Source organism: Eurytemora carolleeae, unplaced genomic scaffold (assembly GCF_000591075.1).
Source record: "Eurytemora carolleeae unplaced genomic scaffold, Eaff_2.0 scaffold227, whole genome shotgun sequence".
NCBI classification, from domain to species: Eukaryota; Metazoa; Arthropoda; class Copepoda; order Calanoida; family Temoridae; genus Eurytemora; species Eurytemora carolleeae.
In genome coordinates this window covers 300,314-317,838 of record NW_019396557.1, presented here as the reverse complement: position 1 = coordinate 317,838, position 17,525 = coordinate 300,314, and the positions used below count along the sequence as shown (strand labels likewise).

Genomic DNA, 17,525 nt, shown 5'->3' with positions numbered 1-17,525 from the left:
AACCCTTTACGACGCCAGCCTATACTTCCATCCAGAACCCTTTACGACGCCCAGACATACTGCCATCCAGAACCCTTTATGACGCCCAGAATACTCCCATCCCGAACCCTTTACTACGCCCAGCCATACTCCCATCCTGAACCCTTTACAATGCCCAGCCATACTCCCATCCGGAACCCTTTACGACGCCCAGACATACTCCCATCCCGAACCCTTTACGACGCCCAGCCATACTCCCATCCGGAACCCTTTACGACGCCCAGACATACTCCCATCCAGAACCCTTTATGACGCCCAGAATACTCCCATCCCGAACCCTTTACTACGCCCAGCCATACTCCCATCCTGAACCCTTTACAATGCCCAGCCATACTCCCATCCGGAACCCTTTACGACGCCCAGACATACTCCCATCCCGAACCCTTTACGACGCCCAGACATACTCTCATCCAGAACCCTATACGACGCTCAGACTAACTCACATCCCGAACCCTTTACGACGCCCAGCTATACTTCCATCCAGAACCCTTTAAACAACAAATTTTGTCTGCCCTGAGCTGAAAACTTTAGAATGAAATATCCAATTTGAAGATAAAGTTGCTTCTCTGGAGTTTAAATTCATGTGGAGAACAAGCAATATTTAAACTGGATATTAAGAAAAAGAGTGGTTTAACCCTTAATCCTGATATCCACCATTCTAAAGTTTTCAGCTCTGGTCTTTTACTGAGTAATGAGTATAATGTCCCAAATTAAACTGCAAAGGGGATACGTTGCTGTCCAAAAATGAATATGAAGTATGAACTGACAAAGGAACTGAGTTTTTGCAAAAACTTAATTTTTCTTTATCTTTGCTTAACCTGATGATGTAAACCTTTGATATTTCAAACTTAGAGTATTTGATCTAACAGGCTTTATAGTCTGACATCGTGTCGCAAAGATTTAGGAAATAAAAAATTAAAGTTTGTGGCAAAAACTCATTTCGTTTTGCAACTTGCCAGAGGGGTCGAAAAATTAGCAATATTGCCATATTGGTGGAATTGGTGCTGACAAAATAAAAGTGAAGAAACGATTACGACCAACACTATACAACAAATTATGATTATGTCAAAAAAAACATATTTTTTGAAAATCATATAAGATAGGTTGTCAAAAAGTACCTGAGTATATTGATAAGCTGGAAGTATTCCAAGAAGTTGAAAAATACCTGAGTATATTGTTAATCTGGAAATATTCCAAGAAGTTGAAAAGTACCTGAGTATATTGATAAGCTGGAAGTATTCCAAGAAGTTGAAAAGTACCTGAGTATATTGATAAGCTGGAAGTATTCCAAGAAGTTGAAAAGTACCTGAGTATATTGTTAAGCTGGAAGTATTCCAAGAAGTTAAAAAGTACCTGAGTATATTGTTAAGCTGGAAGTATTCCAAGAAGTTGAAAAGTACCTGAGTATATTGTTAAGCTGGAAGTATTCCAAGAGGTTGAAAAGTACCTGAGTATATTGTTAAGCTGGAAGTATTCCAAGAAGTTGAAAAATACCTGAGTATATTGTTAATCTGGAAATATTCCAAGAAGTTGAAAAGTACCTGAGTATATTGTTAAGCTGGAAGTATTCCAAGAAGTTGAAAAATACCTAAGTATATTGTTAAGCTTGAAGTATTCCAAGAAGTTGAAAAATACCTGAGTATATTGTTAAGCTGGAAGTATTCCAAGAAGTTCAGACGTACCTGAGTATATTGTCTAACTGGAAGTATTCCAAGAAGTTTAGGAGTAGTCGGGGAAGGTTACAGATCACCATTATACAGACTAGCAAGATCAGAACCAGAGCTAGGTTTAGCTCATACCGTACACGTGCTTTCCTGTACATAACATACCGTACACATTCTTTCCTGTACATAACATAACATGCCGTACACGTTATTTCTTGTACATAACATAACATACCGTACATGTTCTTTCTGTACATAACATACCTTACAAGTGGTTTCCTGTAAATATAATATAGTTCACGTGGTTTCCTGTACATAACGTAACATACAAATGCTTTCCTCTACTTTATATAACATACCGTACACATGCTTTCCTGTTCATATCATACCGTAAAAATTCTTTCCTAAATAAAACATATCTTGTACGTGCGCAATGTGCATTCCTGTATATAAAATACCGTACACATGCTTTCCTGTACATAACATACCATAAACGTTCTTTCCTGTACATGGCATGCTGCAGACATGCTTTTCTGTACATCACATACCGTACACGTGCATTTCTGTAAATACTTACCATACATGTGCTTTTCTGTACATAACATACCGTACACGTGATTTTCTATACATTACATACAGTACACGTGCTTTTCTGTACGCAACATGCCGTACATGTGCTTTCTAGTTCATTAAACACTGTACATGTGCTTTCCTGTACATAACATGCCATACATGTAATTTCCTGCACAAAACACATCGAATAAATTAATAAATGAATAAATGAATGAATGAATAAATGAATAAACGAAAGAATGAATAAATAAATGAATAAATGAATAAAAAATGAATAAATGGATAAATAAATGAATAAATGAATAAATAAATGAATAAATGAATAAATAAATGAATTAATGAATAAATGAATGAATAAATAAATAATTATAAGTAGATGAATATTTAAATAAATGAATAGATAAATAATTATGAATAAACGAAAAGATAAATAAATGAATAAATAAATAACTGAATAAATGGATATGTGAATAAATGAATTCGTGAATAAATGAATCAATGAATAAATGAATAAATGAATAAATGAATAAATTAATAAATAAATAAATGCATAAATGAAAAAATGAACACATGAATAAATTAATAAATGAATAAATTAATAAATAAAAGGATGAATAAATGAATAAATGAATAAATGAATAAATGAAAGGATGAATAAATGAATAAATGAATAAATGAAAGGATGAATAAATGAATAAATGAATAAATGAATAAATGAATAAATGAATAAATGAATAAATGAATAAATGAATAAATGAATGAATAAATGAATAAATAAATGAATTAATGAATAAATGAATGAATAAATAAATAATTATAAGTAGATGAATATTTAAATAAATGAATAGATAAATAATTATGAATAAACGAAAAGATAAATAAATGAATAAATAAATAACTGAATAAATGGATATGTGAATAAATGAATTCGTGAATAAATGAATCAATGAATAAATGAATAAATGAATAAATGAATAAATTAATAAATAAATAAATGCATAAATGAAAAAATGAACACATGAATAAATTAATAAATGAATAAATTAATAAATAAATAAATGCATTAATGAATAAATGAATAAATTAATGAATAAATGAATAAATTAATGAATTAATAAATGATTAAATTAATAAATGAATAAATGAAAAAATGAATAAATGAATAAATGAATAAATGAATAAATGAATAAATAAATACCTATTATGAGTAAGCTCTGTTTCCCTGGGAGGATTCCTGTTAACCAGTCGTTCTCTGGATTGTAAGATTCCCTACAACAAATATTAATCATTTTAAAAATGTCATTTTTAAAAATACAAAATTCCAGAATATTTTATAAAAATTTTAACCCTGTAAATTCTTTTAAAAAATCCCCTGAAAATTCTTGAAAAATATTTACCCTGTAAATTCTTGAAAAATATTTACCCTTTAAAATCTTGTAAAATATTTACCCTGTAAATTCTTGTAAAATATTTACCCTGCAAATTCTTTTAAAATATTTACCCTGCAAATTCTTTCAAAATATTTACCCTTTTAATTCTTGTAAAATATTTACCCTGTAAATTCTTGTAAAATATTTACCCTGTAAATTCTTGTAAAATTTTTACCCTGTAAATTCTTGTAAATATTTACCCTGTAAATTCTTGTAAAATATTTAGCTTACAAATTCTTGTAAAATATTTACCCTGTAAATTCTTGTAAAATATTTAGCTTATAAATTCTTGTAAAACATTTACCCTGTAAATTCTTGTAAAATATTTACCCTGTAAATTCTGATGTTGAGGTATATTAGAGTGCAGATTGGTAAAGCACCCGTCAGTAAAACCCTTTACAAATATTTGTGAGTTTTTATAAAAGCAGGGACCGAGTTTAACAGATTTGAGCTGCATCGCTGATCTTAATACTGCCGGTTCAAATTTGAACCACTGTTTCAAAGTTTAGATTAGGGAAGGATTTGAATCGGGGATTGAAATCTGAACCGGCGCGGAAAGCAGTTTAAATTCAATAAATACAGTACCTGGTTATTATAAAGAAACATTTTATAAAATAGCGTTTATATAAAGTAGAGTTTTATGTGAAAGCGTTTATATAAAGTAATTACTTTTTATATAATCGCGTTAATATAAAGTTACATTTTAATAGAGTTTATATAAACAAAAGTATCGTTTTAATATCTATATAATATGAAGTACAAAGTTGTAATTTCTATTTGTCTGTTTGTATTGTCCGATCATAACTCAGGTATCCCAGGACCGATTGGCTCCAAATTTTTATAACAAAGGTAGACGTTTTATAGAGAAAGATTTATTTCCAGGCAAAGCTTGGTTCCCCTTCCCAAGCTGGCATATTATATACAGTGAAACCCTTAATAACGAATACATCGAAAAAATTCATCAAATGTCGTATTCTTCATTTTCTGATAATGGAATGTTGCAGATATTTAGTTTTTTAATTTAATGATTATATGGAACTCTTTAAAACTGTTCCCGCATATTCATGTCTATTTATTTATTTTCGCAAATACTGAAATTTACGTAATATAGTATAAAACTCATTGAAAAATTGTCAAGGCGACATTTGATAAATTCTTCTGATGTATTCGTTATTAAGGGTTTCACTGTATACAGTGAATCCCAGATATATGAATACATAGACCGTCATAAGTTTTTTGATAATTCTAAAGAAACTTCTTTTTATTTTTAATTCAAGGTAAATGAGTAGCCCTGAAAAATAAATGCAATTGATATGTTAATATTAAACTCATTTTTCGCGGCATTTGATCTTAAATATGTAATACGACATTATAAAAAACTCTTGCTATGTATTCATATATCTGGGATTCACTGTATATGAACAGTTTTGAACAGATTTTTTTATTTGCATGTCTTTTAAATAGTATCTTTTTATACGTGGCATAGAAGACGACTGTTGGTCTAAAGTTATGAATTTCTTTAGATTAATGAAAAGAAAAAAGAAAATAAGTTGATTTGCTTATCAGATAAACATATAGTTGCTTAAATGTCGTCTTCCTAGTCCAAGAGTTTTATGGGTCTCTCTGTTTATGTAGTATCGTTTCTGTATATCCCCCCCGTAAGTCGTCTTTACCAAAAACCTCCCACAGAGAAAAACCAAACCAATGCAATTCTCTGTTCAAATTATCTATACTCATTGACAAAGAACAAACAAACACTTAAACGTTTTGCTCAGTGAAAGATCAAATCCATAAATAACTTTGCAATCAATAGTTAATTTCACAGGGTTTATGCTTTTAGAAGTATTTACAAATGTTTAAACTATTCCATCAAACCCTCAAACCCTTATCACTCCTTTCACTCCGTCACGAAAAACTAGTAAGATGTATTTAAAATATTTGACTAAATTAATAAATTGTAATTTTTATATTGCATTATACCTGTATTTTATTACAGGTTTGAAATATATCTATTTACTGATTATTGGAGACTACTGTGTCCGAGTTGAGGAGCCCGACCAACGAACCTATTGATCAAAGAACCTATCGAACAACCAACCAACCGACCAACCCACCAACTGACCAACCCACCAACCGACCAATCAACCAAATGACCAACCAGCCAACCTAACAAGTTATTGCCGACTCCCACCTACGGTTTTACAATAGCATCTTATTATGTGGAAGTGTTTAAAAAGTATAGCCTTTTAGTTTTTTATATGACATGATATGATATGATATGATATGATATGATATGATATGATTCACTGACTTGTGTATTTCATAATACCATTTCGGGGATTTCAGTCCCAGAAATACTTTTATTTTCTTATCCTTTTTAGGGATAAAAATGCTACACATTAAAAACACGCTAAAAGGTTGCTACGTGATACCCATTAAAGTATGGAATAAGACTCAGTCTTGATTTAAAATAATCCATGCATTGAACATGAGATACTTATTACTTAAATTCTTCCTTTGTCACACTTTTTTACATAGTTTTTTATTTAAAAATGGAATTTAGAGACATACATATTTACAGACCTGGTCCAGAATGTGTAGTACTTGATGTAAGCCGGATTATTCCTTAGATCTGACATTCTGTAGAATAAAATATATAAGTTGCAATGTATGGGATAGTAAAATTTGAGTTTGTGGCAAATACTTAATTCCTTTAAAAAATCTACCTGATATGAACTTCGTATTCTATTTCCGTCGAATTTGTGACAAATCTACAAAAATAAATTAATAAATACATTACATAAACGTGTTTTAAGGGAGCGTTCACGAAAAATGTAAGGGGGGATAGGCGGATCCGTGATTTTTAACAATTTTCTTCTTATAAACGCAACAGATTTCGAATTCAATTCGACAACAACCTATACCCCCTTAAATTCTTCACGAACACTCCCTTCAATGGAGAGACAATAGTATTATCAAATATCTATATATTTTGTACAGTTCATCCTAACCATCTTTTAAGATTTGTTCCTAATTGAAATTTGAGAGTCGTGTTTTAGCATTAGAAAATTTATAGTTTAGTTCATAAATACTTAAGGCTTATTCGGCCGGATAATAAATAACAAATAGGCAAATAAATAAAAACAGATTTACAAAAAACATATTTGTTGACGGATAACAGCAACACGCTAGACAAATCAGAATAGTAGGCCGGTAAGGATTCTGGTGGGGGATGTTTATTATCCCCAGACAATTCTTTCCCCGATGGCCGAACAATACACACACAACAGAGTAACCCCGTCTCAGAAATTCGATAACAAAATCTTTATTTCCTAAAAAAATAACATAGATTATAGATCATGGTTACTTGTACAATGTTATAATAAATGTTAATAGTAGAAAAAATCTTACGAATTATTTGATTATGGTCGGGGGTGACTTATTTGTTGATCAGTATTGAAATACGTTTTTTTTAACTTCTGAAAAATTACAGTTGAATATTTAACGAAATTCACTTATGCTTCTTATGAAAATATTTTGCTTAACTTTAATGATTTCACAACAACGAAAATATTTTAAGCTCCGTCGGAGGAGGACAATGGAATTTGCGGGCTGAAAATTTGGTTTGGCTGTCTCCGACAGGAGATTCAAGTTGAAGACGACATTTTATAGAGGTTTTATAATTAATGGTTAACAATATTCCTAAAGCCGACTGCGAAGAAGTATTCTTTGTGGATATGTTCAGTTCAGTATTTCAAATTAGTAATTCCCAAATAGATTCTAGTACAATAGATGGCAACGTAGAATTTGTACACTCTCAGTATAGCTGTATTCTGACGTCATAAGTGTTAATTTAGTTTTTGTGTCCGACAAAATTGTTAATAATAATGATAATTTTAGAATAAAGTGTTTATCTCACAGTAAAATAAGTGCATTTTAATGTGTAATTTATTTTCTGTTTTTACACTTGATTGTTTAATCTTGGAAAACATGTCAACTAATGTGAGAAAGTTTTGTTTTCCTTGTTATATTTGACACTTGTGACGTCATTTATAATTGGTTTATTTTTCTGTTGTCACATACTGTTCTTTATTATCAATTTGGTAATTCCCCAAAAATATTGCTGTATTATTTTTCCTTTCCTTGCTCCGGGCCTGAGAATAACAGAAAATTGATTTTTATAGTTTAAATCGAATCTCTAAAGCTTATACCTCCTAAGTGTTTTGCTTGGTTTTTATGCAAAAAAAAAATAGAGTTCCGCTTCCCAAAACTTGGGTAGGTTTAGAAGAAGGCTTAGAACCACAACACCAACTGTATGCCCTACCCACCTACAACATTAACAAACAATAACAAACAATAACAAACCATAAAAAAATGACAAACCATAGCAAACAAAAACAAACCATAACAATCAAAAACAAAAAATAACAAACAATTTCAAACTATAGCAAACAATGACAATAATAACAGCCAATACCAATAATAACAAACAATAACAAGTAATCAAAAACAATAATGAACAATAACAAACAATAACAACCCATTAAAACAAAAACAAACAAACACAAATAAAAACAAACAAAAACAAGCATTGACAAACAATAACCCTCAATTAATGAGACTGCAAAGACGACCTGAAGCACATATTATGAGAAGATTCCTAGGTTAACTTAAACTAAGTCTTCTGCTTTACATATAATCTATAAATGGCAATTATTTATGATTTGGCAAAGAAAAAAAACAAGTTTATACCTAAAGTTTGTCAGAAATGCTAGTTTACTCCTACTTTACAAAGTGCAATAAACCTCTTTGCTATTCTTACAAAAAAATAATATAATTTTGATGAGATTTTTGTACATGCTTAATCTAATACATCCCAAACTTAAAAACTAAAAAATCAATTTTCGGTTTTATTTGGGCACCTTGGTATAATATTAATATTCATATCTTAGCTTAATATTTAACATCTTGTAAACGTATGTTTTTTTGAATTATGAGTTGGATGAGTTTAACTAGAATTGGATGAGTGTATACCTAGAGTTGGATGAATATATACCTAGAGTTGGATGAGAATACACCTAGAGTTGGATGGCTATACCTAGAGTTGGATGGCTATACCTAGAGTTGGATGAATAGATACCTAGAGTTGGATGAGTATACACCGAGAGTTGGATGAGTTTAACTAGAGTTGGATGAATATATACCTAGAGTTGGATGGCTATACCTAGAGTTGGATGAGTATATACCTAGAGTTGGATTAGTATATACCTAGAGTTGGATGAGTATTTACCTAGAGTTGGATGAGTATATACCTAGAGTTGGATGAGTTTAACTAGAGTTGGATGAAGATATACCTAGAGTTGGATGAGTATATACGTAGAGTTGGATGGCTATACCTAGAGTTGGATGAGTTTAACTAGAGTTGGATGAGTATATACCTAGAGTTGGATGAGTATATACCTAGAGTTGGATGGCTATACCTAGAGTTGGATGAGTTTAACTAGAGTTGGATGAGTATATACCTAGAGTTGGATGATGATGAGTTTGTACTCCTGAAGTGTGTCGGATAACAAACAGCTCTAAATCTCTCCCAAGCTATGAGCACAGTAAGGAAGGTACAGCAGCAAAGACTAAAATATTTAAAAAAATTTAAGTTGTGTTTTCCCGTAAGTAAAAACTTTTTAAAATTTTTTTTCCATGTTCTTCTTTAAGACATATCTATACGAAATGTTACCTATACAGAATGTTATCTATACAAAATGTTACCTAGATACAGAATGTTATCTATATGAAATTTTACCTATACAGAATGTTATCTATATGAAATGTTAACTTAACAGAATGTTATCTATACAAAGTGTTACCAATACAGAATGTTACCCATACAGAAGGTTATCTATTCGAAAGGTTACCAATACGAAATGTTATCTATACAAAATATTACCTATACAAAATGTTACCTGGCCTATGCAAAATGTTATCTATATGAAATGCTACCTTTACAAACTGTACTATACGAAATGTTACTTTACGAAAATGTGCCGTTCAAAACGTTGCTGATCGCGTATTTATAATGCGTATATAATAAACGAAACGTTACTGATCCCTTATTTATAATGCGTATATACGAAACGTTACTGATCCTGTATTTATAATGCTTATATACGAAATGTTACTGCTCCAGTATTTATAATGCGTATATACGAAATGTTACTGATCCCGTATTTATAATGCGTATATACAAAACGTTACTGATCCCGTATTTATAATGCATATATACAAAACGTTACTGATTTCGTATTTATAATGCGTATATATGAAATGTTACTGATCCCGTATTTATAATGCATATATACGAAGCCTTACTGATCCTGTATTTATAATACTTATATGTGAAATGTTATTGATCCTCTATTAATAATGCATATATATGAAACGTTACTGATCCCTTATTTATAATGCATATATACGAAACGTTACTGATCCTGTATTTATAATGCTTATATGTGAAATGTTACTGATCCCGTATTTATAATGAGTATATAAGAAACGATACTGATCCCGTATTTATAATGCGTATATACGAAACGTTACTGATCCCGTATTTATAATGCGTATATATGAAACGTTACTGATCCCGTATTTATAATGCGTATATACGAAACGTTACTGATCCCGTATTTTTAATGCGCATACATGTACAAAAACAATTTTGATATGCCTTACATAGCCGTTCAGTTTATGAGGAAGTGTTTTGTGTTGATTGGGAAAAGTGAATACATGTTTATCCAATTTAAAGTTATTTTTAGGAACCCTTTAAACTTTATCGGAATGAAAGAATAGTTCTTGTAAAAGGAGTTTAAATATGTCAATGTCCTTCAGTGTCTCTGCTGCATAAATTCACAAGAGAAACTGTATGGGAGGAAAAAATTAAATAGAAAATTATGAATATCTTTATAAATTTTGACCGGATAAATAAAGCGGATTAAGGTTAATTCTGTTAAAAACTTGGCTTGTATTGTAACCTTTTTCAAATTATTATGTGGACATACAAAACAGCCTCAGAGCCAGGCGTAGATGCAGTGTTATACCTCTGGCAAGACTGTAGTCCACGACGGTGAAGAAGATGAATACCATGTCGAACACCGTCAGCACAATCAGCAGGGAGTTGAATGAGCTCGCCATCTGTTGTCTGAATAGAAGACGACAATTTAAAGTCATTTTTCATCTACTACGCGGCATTTGATCCACAATAAATAAGTAAATCCTCAAAATTGTTGTACATAAAGTTTCCCGTTGGTGTACTGTCCCAGCCTGCCTTCTAAATGGTCTGCAATCTGCATATATTTATTATCTAACCTTAGAAACACAGCCACGGAGATAATGTTACCCATCATACCAATAGCTCCGATAAACATCTAAAAATATTATTTATTATTTACAGGGTGAGTCAAAAAAAAGTGTGATGAACGCGTCTGATGCAAAATTGTACCTTTTTTGTGCAACTATTCTGTATGGTATTTTTCAATATTTTTTTATTTTTTTTGTACTCTATGGTTAAAAACTAAAAAATTGCAAATTATCACATAACAATTTTGCGAATTTTCTGTGATTCTGTCATTCAATATTCACAAAATTTCTGAATTTAATAGAAATAAGAAGTATTCACATTTTTGTTTTTCTCAACTTTTGATTTTGAGAGAGAAAAAAGTTTTGCGGATTTTTTTGGGGCCATTGGAGTTTAGCTGTTAACATTTAACTTTTGAAGTTGAAATGGGTCTGTATACACTGCACATAGGATTGTTTATCGTTTTTGAAAACGATCGTAAAACGCTCGTTTGTTGTATCATTTTTCAATCGTTTTAAAAAACGATCGTTTCGTTTTGATCTTTTAGAAAACGAATAACGATCGTTTTTATAAAACGATTTGCGACCTTTTTTTATACGATTGTTTTTTTAAGAAAATTTATTGACAACTATGTTAACTATTGTTAATGAAGGGTCGTCGTTAGCGATCGTTAACAAAGGGTCTTCGTTAACGATCGTTAACGAAACGACGAGTTTTTTTAAAATGATCGTTTTGAAAAACGATCGCTTTAAAAAATGAACTTTTTCAAAAAATTATAGTTTTTAAAAACAGTAATATAGTATGGTCCCTGGCTGGGCATATCCGTTACAATTTCTTCTTTTTTATAAAGTTTATGCTAAAATGAACTCGGTAATGTAAAGTAAAGCTTATGCTGAAATGAACTCGGGAATGCATGACAGGTTGTCAGAGAATTGATTTAGAAAAAACTAAATAATTTTTAGGAACATTTGTTTTTACAAAAGATGTTCCAGAGCCCAAAATGTATGAAGTACACGTGCAGTATGGAAACATTAAAACAAAATGGCGGTTTTAAACTTTTTTCGACTTAATTTCACCCTACACTTATCTATTCTCTTTGTTCATAAATTAAAGATAAAAATACTGAACATGTTTTCCATATATTTATGAAAAGAAATTTCGACATCAAAACTAGAAATGCCGAAACAAAAAATCCAGGAAATGTTTCTTTAGTTAGCTAAGAAAGCCGGCAGAAATTTTAGATAGTTTAAAAAAAATGTTTACGAAATATTAAAATAAAATTGTACTGACCAACCCAACCCCTTCCATCCAATATGAGCAGGTTTGAATTGTCTCAACATCAGATTTTGTTAAATATCCACAGTCGTCTTCTTCCCTACATCAATAAGTTGAGACATTAAAAAGGGTGTCATGAGGTCACAAGATCCCTGACAGTTAAGAGATGAGATGGAACTAAATTTCCAGCAAAATGGGGAATCGATTCGCGAAAATTTTATAATTTGAGAGATAATTTTTTCGCAATTCGTTTGTAGAACATTTTCGCAAAATTCTCTATCGTTTTCGCTTCCTTTCGCAAAATTTATTTTTGCGAATAAATGCGAAATTTCGCAAAAAAAGGCTTATAAATCTACGAAAGAAAATTTTAGCGATTTTGCATTTTTTTGCTGAAAGTTAATTTGAAAAATAAACTTCTTGATTCAAAAACTACTCAATACCCCCCTATTCCTGGCATTTAAAATTAGCGGATAATTGATTACGGAAATGCCAGGACTAGCTTTATTTTGTGACTGTTGTTTCAAGAATCATGCAGGTAATTTCCTAGAGAACGATTTTTGGACCCCCCCCCCGGCCCCCCCCCCCCCTATCAATTTTGTACATGGATCTTATATGTTATACATGGATATAATTGGCCATGTGGCCGCAGCGCTCGGCCCCCTAGCCTGTCCTAGCCGCAGCGCTCGGCCCATATTCCCCCACCTTACATCTATTTACTTTGATATAAATTATATGCAGGAGAGTACATTAATACAGTATGTTCCCTACCCATGTTGACGTACCAAAGCCGTAAATTATTTCAAAGATAAACAAGTCGTCTCTCAACTTTTATGTTTCGTTGGAATAATAATTTCAAAATGAAACCTTGGAAATAATTTAGAAATTACTTTTTAGAATTTTTCTTTTGAATCTCTGATTTTTGATAATTTTCGATCATTTTGTTAGAAATTACGATCATTTTATTCGAAATTACGATCATCTTGTTCGAAATTACGATCATATTGTTTAAAATTATGAGATTCTGCTTTTAGTTAGCGTTGAAACAAATTATGAGCAGAAAGTTATGGATATCTCATAAAGGAGCTAACCTCTTTTAACAAACTCAATTTGTCTGATCCCTATATCTTTGCAACCTGGCGGTGTAAACCTTTGATATTTCAAACTTAGATTATTTGATCCAACGCCATAGTTTGAAATATATAAGGTCTACGACATTGGGTTGCAAAGATTTAGGGATAAGAAAATCAGAGTTTGTAGTTAAAACTCATTTCCTTAAGAATTCGCATTTTCGAACAAAAAATTCGTTAGTTTAATCCAGCACTTCGGAGACATCGAAAGAATTTATAGGATGTTATTTTCTAAACCAATTGATAATGGCTGAAGATAGTTAGTATTTCAATTGAATATTGAGCTCTTTAAAACTGTTCCCGCATATTTCATGAAAATTTATTAACTTTTTACATTTACTGAGATTCAAGAGTAAAACCATTAAAAAATTGTCAATACAGCATTTTATATTTTTTCGATTTCTTCGAAGTTTGGGTTAAGTTAGGTTACGAAGGTAATCTAAATGAATATCATTGAAATAGGCAAGTAACATATTTATGTTTTCAATCAACACAATTCAATTTAGTATATTATCCATTTATAGGAATTATTATCAGACTAATAATATTTAAATAATTTAACTATTTTTTTTCATATTTTCAAGCAGAATTATTGAGGGTGATTGGTACAGGGGAAAGGGGGGGGGGAGAAAGAGGTACAAAAGGAACCAGAAAACTGTAGAATAGAAAGACGACTTTATGACTTTAGATAGTCCAATGACCATGGCAATGTGTGCCGAGAACAGAGAACATTTCTACTTTATAAGTTTAATTTAGATTAAAGTATTGGAAGAACTTGATGTTGCTTTTAACAACATCAAATACTCAAAAGATTGATTAAATGTCGTCTTTTTTATCCAGTTTTCTGCTTCCCACACTATTTAAATCTCTTAATCGAAAAAAGATTCTGACACATTATTAAAATTTGTTTTTTTCAACTTACGCGCTAAATATAGAAAGTTCTTCTAGTGCTTCTATTTCCTGCTCCATGGTAACAGTCTCTTTACACCCTGTGGCACTTTTTCTTTTACACCCTATAGAGCTTTTTTTACACCCTGTAGAGCTTTTTTTACACCTGTAGAGCTTTTCTTACATCCTGCAGAGCTTTCTTTTACATCCTGTAGAGCTCTGTTTTACACTCTGTAGAGCTTTCTTTTACATCCTGTAGAGCTTTCTTCTACACTCTGTAGAGCTTTCTTTTACACTCTGTAGAGCTTTCTTTTACACTCTGTAGAGCTTTCTTTTACACTCTGTAGAGCTCTCTTTTAAACCCTGTAAAGATCTTTTTTACACCCTGTAAAGTTTTCCTTTACGCTCTGCAGAGCTCTCTTTTACTCTGTGTAGAGCATTCTTTTACATCCTGTAGAGCTTTTCTTACACCTTGCAGAGCTTTCTTTTACGCTCAGTAGAGCTTTCTTTTACACCCTGTAGAGTTTTCTTTTACGCTCTGTAGTGACCTCTTGTACACTCTATAGAGCTCTCTTTTACACCCTGTAGAGCTTTCTGTTACACTCTGTAGGGCTCTCTTTTACACCCTGTAGAGTTTTTCTTACACCTTGCAGGGCTTTCTTTTACACTCTGTAGAGTTTCTTTTACGCTCTGTAGAGCTCTCTTTTACACTATGTAGAGCTCTCTTTTACACTCTGTAGAGTTTTCTTTTACACTCTGTAGAGCTCTCTTTTACACTATGTAGAGTTTTCTTTTCCGCCCTGTAGAGATCTCTTTTACACCCTGTAGAGTTTTCTAATAGGCACTGTAGAGTTTTCTTTTACACCCTGTAGAGCTATATTTTGTATATTGTAGTATTTTCTTATCGAACCTGTTCATTGCGGAGCTCTTACATCCTAAAAATTATATCAGACTTTAATCGCCATCTGAAAAACGTCTGTATGTGGTTGAGGTATTCAGACTTTAATCTGTGTTGTGGTCTAAAAAGGTCTGTATGGTTTAGGTTATTTAGACTTTAATCGGCATCTGAAAAACGTTTGTATATGGTTAAGGTTAATCTGGCGAAAAACCTAAACTTCGCTCCAATATTAACTCTTGCTGTTAAAAAAATTCAAGGTCTATTTATTGTGAAAGTCAGGTTAAAACCTTACTTGGCATGAGTTGTCTTAAGCTTATTTATTTTGCAAACATTCACTTTGGACCGAAATTGCTCATTTGAGGAAACTCATGTGTACCCTGGGGGTAACAAAGGCAAAAAATCTTTTTTCAAAATCGATTTTTTAAAATCAAATTTTTTATATTCGATTTTTTTTTAATTCCACGGTCAACGCCGGGCACTTAACAGCTTGCTTTTATTATATCAGCAATATGTATTCTCTCTCCTTTGTAAAAAAAAAGGCGCAATTAGGTTCAGTTCAGAGTTCAGACCCTCTTCAGAGATCTGTACGGTGGTGTATTTTACGACCTACACAAATCCGCTATACTCCACTTCTGACCTATGCCAAATCCGCTATACTACACATCAGACCTACTAGCACGTGGTTTTACAGCTGCTATATGGACTTGTGGTCGCAGCACCCGGCCCCCTAGCCTGTCCTAGCCGCAGCTCGGCCCAGCAATTGCCTTAACCTAACCTAACCCTCAAATGATACAAGAATAAACAGCTGGCGTAGGTCCGATATTGCAGTAGGTCGGAAAGTTATTAGGTCAGAAGTTCAGAAGGGGGGATGTTGCGTATAGACGATGTAACGTTACCGAGCTGTACCTCTAGTCTGCAAAAAGAGTTAAAATTGTCACATTGTGCCACTTTTTATAAAACTAACAAAATCCCTTTCCAAAGTCTATAATTATAGTAAAAGCATGTACACAAATACAAGTTCAAACATCTTCCTTCCATCCTCACTCGAACTCCTTCAGGGGGGCCATGTTGATGCCAGCCTTAGTGCGGACACAATTCAACATGAATCAAGAATACGTTGAACCTCCTTTCTCAAACCATCCCAAATACTGGTCTCTCAGATGCAGGATGCGGGGTGTCCCAATAAAGATGGGAATTGAGAGACGACTTGAACAACGTCTTAGATTTCCGATAATTATCTAATGACACGAACTGCATCAAAAAAAGATTAAACGTCCAATGAGTTTTTAAAAATGTGGTCTACCTTCGTTGTACCTTTAAAATTGACGGAGATATTAAATATTTGAACAATTTTGTTGATTTTTAATTAACTGGAATCTGGACAAATTTCTAATATCTCCGTCAATTTTGAAGGTGAAAAAATGGTAGATCACATTTTGGAAATCCCAAGACTATTAGTTTTCGGTATTAAATGTTTTAACTGTGGTACTACAATAATCGCGCTTGGAATAAAGACAATGTAGAAGTCGTCATTTAATTGCCATGTTTATTGGGACACACTGTATATTAAGCGACGAAGCCCTCGCAATTCCACAACTTATACAAGTATTTGAAATATGACGGATTTTACTTCCCGAATTTATATAATATATTTGAACCGACTAGTTGAAGGTCCAACGTTGTCTAGTAATTTAAATTCTTATTTTTTCTACAGAAAATTAAGGAAAAGTCATAGCATGGACAGTAACTGCTCTTTTTGCATTGTTTAGATTGATTTTACAAAACCTTTTATTTTTTCATCTCCAGAGACCGAATTTAAAGAATTTGAGCCTTGTCACTGAACTACAGTGATAACCAAAAAACTCTGAGATAGGAAGACGACTTTATAGCTTAAGTGTATTTGATGGTGTTACAAAGCAAATAGTTTTAATAGACACTTATTAAACCACTAATTTTGTGTAATGGTTCTGTTTAGAATGTATAATTGCTCCATGCCATGCTTATTGGAGTATTTAAAGTCATATCTTCAGTCTGAAAGTCGTCTTCATATTTCAGAGTTTTCTGGTTATCACTGTACCTACTGCCAGTTTAAATTTGAACCGTCGATTTAAAGGATTTGAATCGGTGGTTTGAATTTTTTTCTGCTACTAAATATTTTCCGCTGCTTAACCCTATCTCTGCTGGGGTACTTGAAAACCAGGATATGCGGGGGGGGTCAATTTGACCCCCCCCCCTCTAAATCCCATGTTTTATGTCCAAATATGACAAATGATACATCATTAG

General features: G+C 32.1%; 1 protein-coding gene and 1 long non-coding RNA gene across 2 annotated transcripts; both read right to left on the bottom strand.

Moving 5' to 3' along the window:
- Positions 1 to 1,193: 1,193 nt before the first annotated feature.
- Positions 1,194 to 6,473, bottom strand: LOC111705466 (uncharacterized). The gene is made up of 5 exons (XM_023478024.1): positions 6,433 to 6,473; positions 6,290 to 6,346; positions 4,037 to 4,100; positions 3,475 to 3,545; positions 1,194 to 1,853 (listed from the first exon to the last, which is right to left on the bottom strand). Exons 2-5 carry the CDS (start codon positions 6,343 to 6,345, stop codon positions 1,712 to 1,714), a joined length of 333 nt encoding a protein of 110 aa, XP_023333792.1. The 5' UTR covers position 6,346; positions 6,433 to 6,473; the 3' UTR covers positions 1,194 to 1,711.
- Positions 6,474 to 8,011: 1,538 nt separating this feature from the next.
- On the bottom strand, positions 8,012 to 9,240 carry LOC111705458 (uncharacterized). The gene is made up of 3 exons (XR_002766020.1): positions 9,229 to 9,240; positions 8,341 to 8,406; positions 8,012 to 8,034 (listed from the first exon to the last, which is right to left on the bottom strand). It is a non-coding gene; the product is annotated as an uncharacterized LOC111705458 (long non-coding RNA).
- Positions 9,241 to 17,525: the final 8,285 nt, after the last annotated feature.